The sequence below is a fragment of the Gavialis gangeticus genome, unplaced genomic scaffold (assembly GCF_001723915.1).
Source record: "Gavialis gangeticus isolate Ggan-Ray unplaced genomic scaffold, GavGan_comp1, whole genome shotgun sequence".
NCBI classification, from domain to species: Eukaryota; Metazoa; Chordata; order Crocodylia; family Gavialidae; genus Gavialis; species Gavialis gangeticus.
Window position 1 is genome coordinate 47,370,415 of NW_017729004.1, and position 6,421 is coordinate 47,376,835.

General features: G+C 43.3%; 1 protein-coding gene across 1 annotated transcript in view; it reads right to left on the bottom strand.

The window, feature by feature from the left end:
* Positions 1–396: 396 nt before the first annotated feature.
* LOC109291350 (macrophage mannose receptor 1-like) overlaps positions 397–6,421 on the bottom strand; it is a 77,734-nt gene continuing 71,709 nt past the window's right edge. The window contains exons 29-30 of the mRNA XM_019508331.1: positions 1,923–1,964; positions 397–1,312 (exon numbers count right to left, since the gene is read on the bottom strand). Of these exons, the coding sequence (XP_019363876.1) occupies positions 1,071–1,312; positions 1,923–1,964 (284 nt within the window). The 3' untranslated portion in view covers positions 397–1,070. The remainder of the gene's footprint in view (positions 1,313–1,922; positions 1,965–6,421) is intronic.

Sequence of the window (6,421 nt, forward strand, 5' to 3'; positions counted from 1 at the left end):
CCCAGCAGGAGCTGAGTAAGGTGCTCCAAGTAGGGTGGGGTGGGGGGTACTACCTCCCTGCTGCTGCTCCAACTTGCTGAGTCCAATGAGCTCTGCCAAAGGCTAGAGCACAGCCCTGTGCAACACCACCTGGGATGGCAGTGAGTGCACGCTAATAGTATCACACTCAGTGGGATCCAAGGCAGGCGTTCAATAAAGAACTCTAACACATCCATCCAGGCTCAAATCAGAGCAGGATCCACCATTTTTAAAGCACTTTGTGCACCACAAACATCTCTTCTGTTATAGCTGTAAAGCACTTTTTGTACACTTAAAGCACTGTAACATCTATACCAAGCCTTAATAATTACTTCACGAAAATAAAGCAAAACAAAAAAATATATACTCTTTCAGTCATTCATATCTAAAAGAGGAAATATTTTAATCCAAACACAATTGAACTGTCACAAAATGCATAAAAATCAAATTATGTAAAGACATTTCTTGAAGCTAAGACCTTTGAAGTATGTCACTACATACTGCATCTACATACTGCAAAGATGTAATGCTGAACTAAGAAAAGCCCAGTACGAGGACATATTCAGTACACATTTTGAGGTTTTTCTGAACTGAATTTGTACAACAGTAGGCTGAAGTGAAATGCACTGTCAGCAGTCATGAAGTGCAATTTTGGAATGACATTTGCAGGACTCCAACAGAACTGGAGAGTTGGTTTTCTGAGTGCTTTGAAAAGTCTGTAACAGTTATTCTTGCAATGATGAACTTGGCTCTTTTTTCCACTAATAACAATGTAGATCCCTTATAGAAACTGGAATTGTTTGAATACCCATTCATGTGACTTGATGTTATATTGTGGCATTTGTTCAATGGCATCCCACAAAACTATTTTTAAGCAAGTACATCCAGAAACTTGCAAGACTACTAAAGAAATAATTGCTCCTGCTAGTACATAAAACAAATCTCACAGACTGTGAAATGACCTGCAATTTTCACAGGAATAAGTAGCTTTATCTTAAGCATTCTGGTGCTCCAGGTTTGTATCAAAATCAGGCACATTTTTACTTTATTAACTAAAGGATATCTTGTTCATTCTGCTCAATGTTAGCCACAAGATTATTTGACTCATTAGTATCAGAAACAGTTACTCTATTTTGATACAGAGAATTGTCAAAACCAGTATCAGTTTGTTGCTGGTTGTGTCTTCTGTAGAGAAAATAGATGGTGAGGCCAGCTCCTACTAGAATAAGGAAGACCAGAGTAACCACCATCCCACTTAATCGGTGTGTAGGTGCAGCTTCAATTTTTTCACCTCCTGTTAATGAACACAAAGTCATTACTGCAGAACCTAAGAATTATTATAATAAATATTAAGCAACTGAGACAACAAAGGTCTGATTTTCAAAAGTTCTCACCACCCTTACTTTTAACTGAAGTAATTGTAAATTGGGGGTGCTCAGAAGAAGATTAGGTAAAACATCTATACCTCTTTTTTTAAAAACAGAGTTAAAAACTCTGGGCTATGAAAGAAACAGACCTCAGTCATATTGCTTGAGTTTGCAATTACCACAGAGCATGAGGAGGTAGACAGGCAGCTGCCATGTGTCAGCTGTTCTACGTTACATCTGCCTTCTAACATAACTACCTGTACTTTGATCATTTGTCAATGCCTTGTATTTGCAATGTACAGATATGTTTCATGCCTAAAACTACAGAAGGTATTTAGACCAATATCCATTCAAAAGACAGTTAGAACATCTTAAGTCATCAGGAAATTCACTGTGAAGGGACAACCTTGAATTCAGACAGGTTTGAGTTATAACAATCATAGTAGTACTTAGCTCTGTGCATGATTACTTGAATTTGTCCAACAGTATTTTTGTCAGAAAATAATGAATACTTTGGTTAAAAGAAAATCATCTTACCTCCTGATTTTTGTGGTAACTTGGTTGGTTCTAATTCAGGAACTTTCAGAAAAAAAACAAAAAACAAAACAAAATGAAAAAAAGATATTCAGAACTTGTAAATCTCCCTTTTCCACCAAATTGTATAGTCATAAATAGTAAATTAATGAGTATACAACATAAATGTAGTGCAATGCATTACCACATTCATTATATAAATTTAAAATAAACTAATGGAGAAGCAAAAATATGTGAAATATGTTATTAACATTATACCCAAATGAACAGAGCAGTGTCATTAAAACTTACAGAGAAGTCAACCTGAATTTTTGTTTATGTTTGTTTCCATTCCCAAAAAATGTTTTGCCTTTTGATTTTAGGATATTTCAAAATGTCAAGACATTAAGAAATATTAAGAAACTGAATATTTTTCACTCTGTTTGCCACCCCACAAGATTTCCAGTAGACCCCTGACACACATTACCCTTAAGACATAACTAACTAGTTAATCACTTCTTAAGTTGTGATGTAGCCACACGTTCATTCAGTTGATGGCATGATGATAAAACCGGGAATAAGCCACAAAAGTTGCTATACATTTTTGTGTAATATATAAAATGCATGTAATAACTTTGTGCCTGGTTCCCATCACACCTTAAATAGAACTTGTGGCTAGTGCAACCAGCCTCAGGAGCACACCAGAGCCCTTCAAGACTCCGGTGTGCTCCTGCAGCTGGGAGCCCTGGTCAGCTGTCTGGGGCTTCCAGCTGAGGAAGCATACAGGAACCAATCTAGCTACTTGCCAGTACAGGGGCCCCAGGAGATCTCAGGCCATTACTAAACTGGAAGGAGCATTTGTTTTGGAAGCAAGATTCAAGCATCCACACACAATATCCTGCCCAGGGAAGCTGGTGCTTCAGGATCACCAAGTCAGTATTGGTAACATTGGCTTCAGCAGGGATGCTGGCTTTTGTGTGACAATCTTTCCAATTGATGTGGAGGATTTTTTGGAAGCATCATAGTGATCTCTCTCCAGGCTCTTGAAATGATAATAGTAGGTCACCCATGTTTCTTATCCATAGAGGAGTGGGAATGATGGCTGCATTTTAGACCTGGATCTTGGTGTCTTTCCAGAGACTGAGATGAATAAAGACATGCTGATGCAATTTCACAAAGGAGGCACTTGTACACCCGATCCTGTGCTGGATCTTCTCATCAATGTTCACTTTCTGAGACAGCTGGCTACCAAGGTAGGGGGAATACTTTGCTAACTCCAGGGTCTTTCCCTCAATCATAATTTGAGGAGAAGGTTCATATTCATGGCCTGGGGCAGGCTGATAGAGCACTTTTGTCTTCTGGATATTGAGAGAGGGCCAAAGTTTGTTAGGATTCTCCGAAAAGATCCAATGCAGTCTAGAGGTTTTCCTCACTGTGTGCAAAGTTAGTGCAGTCATCTGTATACTGAAGCTCAAGGATGGGGTGTGGGGAAGCGAGCACTTTGGTCTTTGACTAAGAATGTACCAGATTGAATACTAAATGGATGGAGAGCTCTTCAATGTTAATTAAAAAAGGAAGGAGACCATTAATGAGAATGAAGATGACTGTCAAAAAATGGAGAACAGAGTTGGAGCAATGACATATGCTTGCTTAACCTTAGTTTAGATGACAAACAGATCCATCTTTGATCCATTACATAGAACAGCCACAGTCGTCTGCTCTAGAAGAAGCCTCAGGACCTTGAGGTTCTTTTCCAAACATACAACTTTGGCCACTACTTTCCACAAGGCTTAGGAACTGACGGAATCAAAGGCTTTAATAAGGTCAATGAAGGCCATATACAGGTCCTGGTGTTGTTCCTGACATTTTTCTTGGACCTGGCAGGCAACATAAATCATGCCAATTGCCCCATGAAATGATCTGAAACCACACTGTGATTCTGGCAGAATTTCCCCAGCAAGAGGTAGAAGATGCTTCAGGTGGATGCAGGCAAGAATTTTCCACGATGTGGAAAGGAGGGCAATACTTTGATAGTTCCCTCACAAAGACTTATTTCCTCTCTTGAAGTTAGTCATTATGTTGGCATTCCTCATGTCTCCAGAGATATCTTTGTTGTTCCAAACACACAGAATAAATTTGTGGAGTCTCAGTACTAGTTCCTCACTACCAGCCTTGTAGATTTCAGCAGGTATGTCATTCAGTCCAGTAGCTTTGTTCTTCATTTCCTTAATAGCACACCAGACTTCTTCTAAGATAGGAGGGCTGGCAAGGGATCCCTTTTCAGGGTATTGGGGGAAGGATTTGATAGTGGTATCTGTTACAGTGAACCCATGGTTCAGAAGTGCCTCAAAGCACTCTTTCCATCTAGCTGAGATAGATTCATTGTCCTTGAGGAACGTCAAGCCATCCTACAATCACCAGAAAGTAGGACCATGGGAAGGTGGGCCATAGATAGTCTTCATTGCCCAGAAAAAGTTATGTATGTCATGCTTGTCAGCATAAAGCTGGATCTCTTGGGTTTATCTTGCCACCAATGGTTTTTGATTTCCCAGATCCTCCTTTGAACTTCTGCTTTGAAGAGCTGTTACTTCTCCTTCTTCTGCTGAAATGAAGTGTCATCTTGCCAAACAGAATGAGCCCTTCTCTTGTAGCTGAAGAGGGCTTAGATCTTGGTGTTGCTCTCATCAAACCAGTCTTGGCACTGATGGATGGTACAGCCAATGGATTCAGATCAGGCCATATGAACCCCTTCCTGAGTTCCTCAATATTGCATTCATTTGTGGATAGAGGAGAGAGCTTTCCATGGAGACACTGTTGAAGACATTACAGACCTTTGGGTCTTGAAGAGATTTGATGTTGAGAGTCCTTTGCATTGCTTTTGGCTGTTTTTGGTATTTTGGAACAAGCTGGATATTCATAAAGGATATGACAAGACAGTGATCTGTCCAGCATTCATTGGCTCCTTGCATGGGTCATGTAATATGGACATCCATTCAATCACATACCATAACAATAATATAGTCAAGGAGTTGCCAATGCTTAGAATGAAGGTGTCTCCACATAGTCTTGTATTTGTCACACTGTGTGAAGATCATGTTTGTGATGACAAGACCAAGCTCCATGCATTTGCTCAGGTAAAGGATGCCATTGGAGCTGGATTTCCCTGCCATTGGAGCTGGATTTCCCTACCTCTTTCTTCCCAATGATACAGTTCCAGGTCACATTGAACTCTGCTGCTGAATTCATTGAGGAGAATGATCTTGTCCTCCTTGTAAGTATTAGTTAGTATGTGCTCAAGATTGGAGTAGAATCAGCATCATGCCTTGGAGAAGTATACACAGATGGTGATGGTGTACTGGTTGTTGATGAGCTTAAGATGGAGGGTCATAAGACATTCATTAATACCCACAGAAAACTCCATAAGTTGGCTGATGAACTTATTCTTGATGGCTAAGCTGACACCATGAATCCATCTTTCCTGGTCCAGTTTCCCCTTCCAAAAGAAGGTGTAGCTTCCACCCTCTTCCCTCACCTAAATCTCTTGTGCTCATCTTGTTTCACTCAGAGCTACAATGTCAATGTTGTATCTCACTAGTTCCCTGGAGATGATGGCAATTCTTCTTTCTGGTCATGCATTGTCTTCATTATCTATCAAGTTGTGAATGTTATGCCACGCCCCCGCTCCCCCCAAAACCTCCCAGACACCTCAGACACCCCCCAGCAGCTGCAGAGCCCCCTGCCAACCCCCAGCACAGCCGGAGGCAAGTGGGGCTCATGGTGGGAAGGGGTTAACCCCTCTCTCTCTGAGTGGGAGGAGGTGGCTGCGTGGAGCCGGGGTTGGTCAAGCCCCCACCCAGGCCCCTACTTTGCCCAGCCCCCCAGGGAGCCACGCTACCGGAGCTGCGTGAACAGGCTGCGCAAACAGGAGCACTGTCTGCCAGCGCATGAGTTAGCATGGAGTTTGCGCAGGAGGGGGCTCAGGAGGGCCTGAGACCCTGCCTGCGAACCCACCAGGGTAGTCAGTCCCAGCCGTAGCCAGCCTACCAGAGGCATGACATGGATGGGCATACGCCGCACCCCGAGGGTCCTCTCAGGCTCTACGGCCCCCCACATTGGGCACCTCAGAGACAGCCACCCAGACGGAGCCCATGGTTCCAGGCTCCACACAGACGGAGCCCCTGGCTCTTGGCTGTGGGGGCTGCCTGTCCCTTTTTCAGGCTCTGGGGCCTGGGAGCATGGCCACCTCCCTGTGTGGGGTCTGCTCCCTATTGGGGTCTCTGGCACACCAGCTGGAGGAGCTCCAGGCCACAGTCCAGAGACTACGTCCTATCAGGGACTGTGAGCAGATTAACTCCTACTGCCAGGCCCTTCTCCCCCGGGAGCCAGAGGGTAGACCACTGTCTCCCTCCAGGACTAAGGAGGACTCCGGGACCTCCCACTCTGTCCAGTCTGACCAGTCAGGGGCATGGACCAAGGTGCAAAAGGGCCCTAAGGCCCGCCGCACCAAGGCCCCTGCCCTGCCG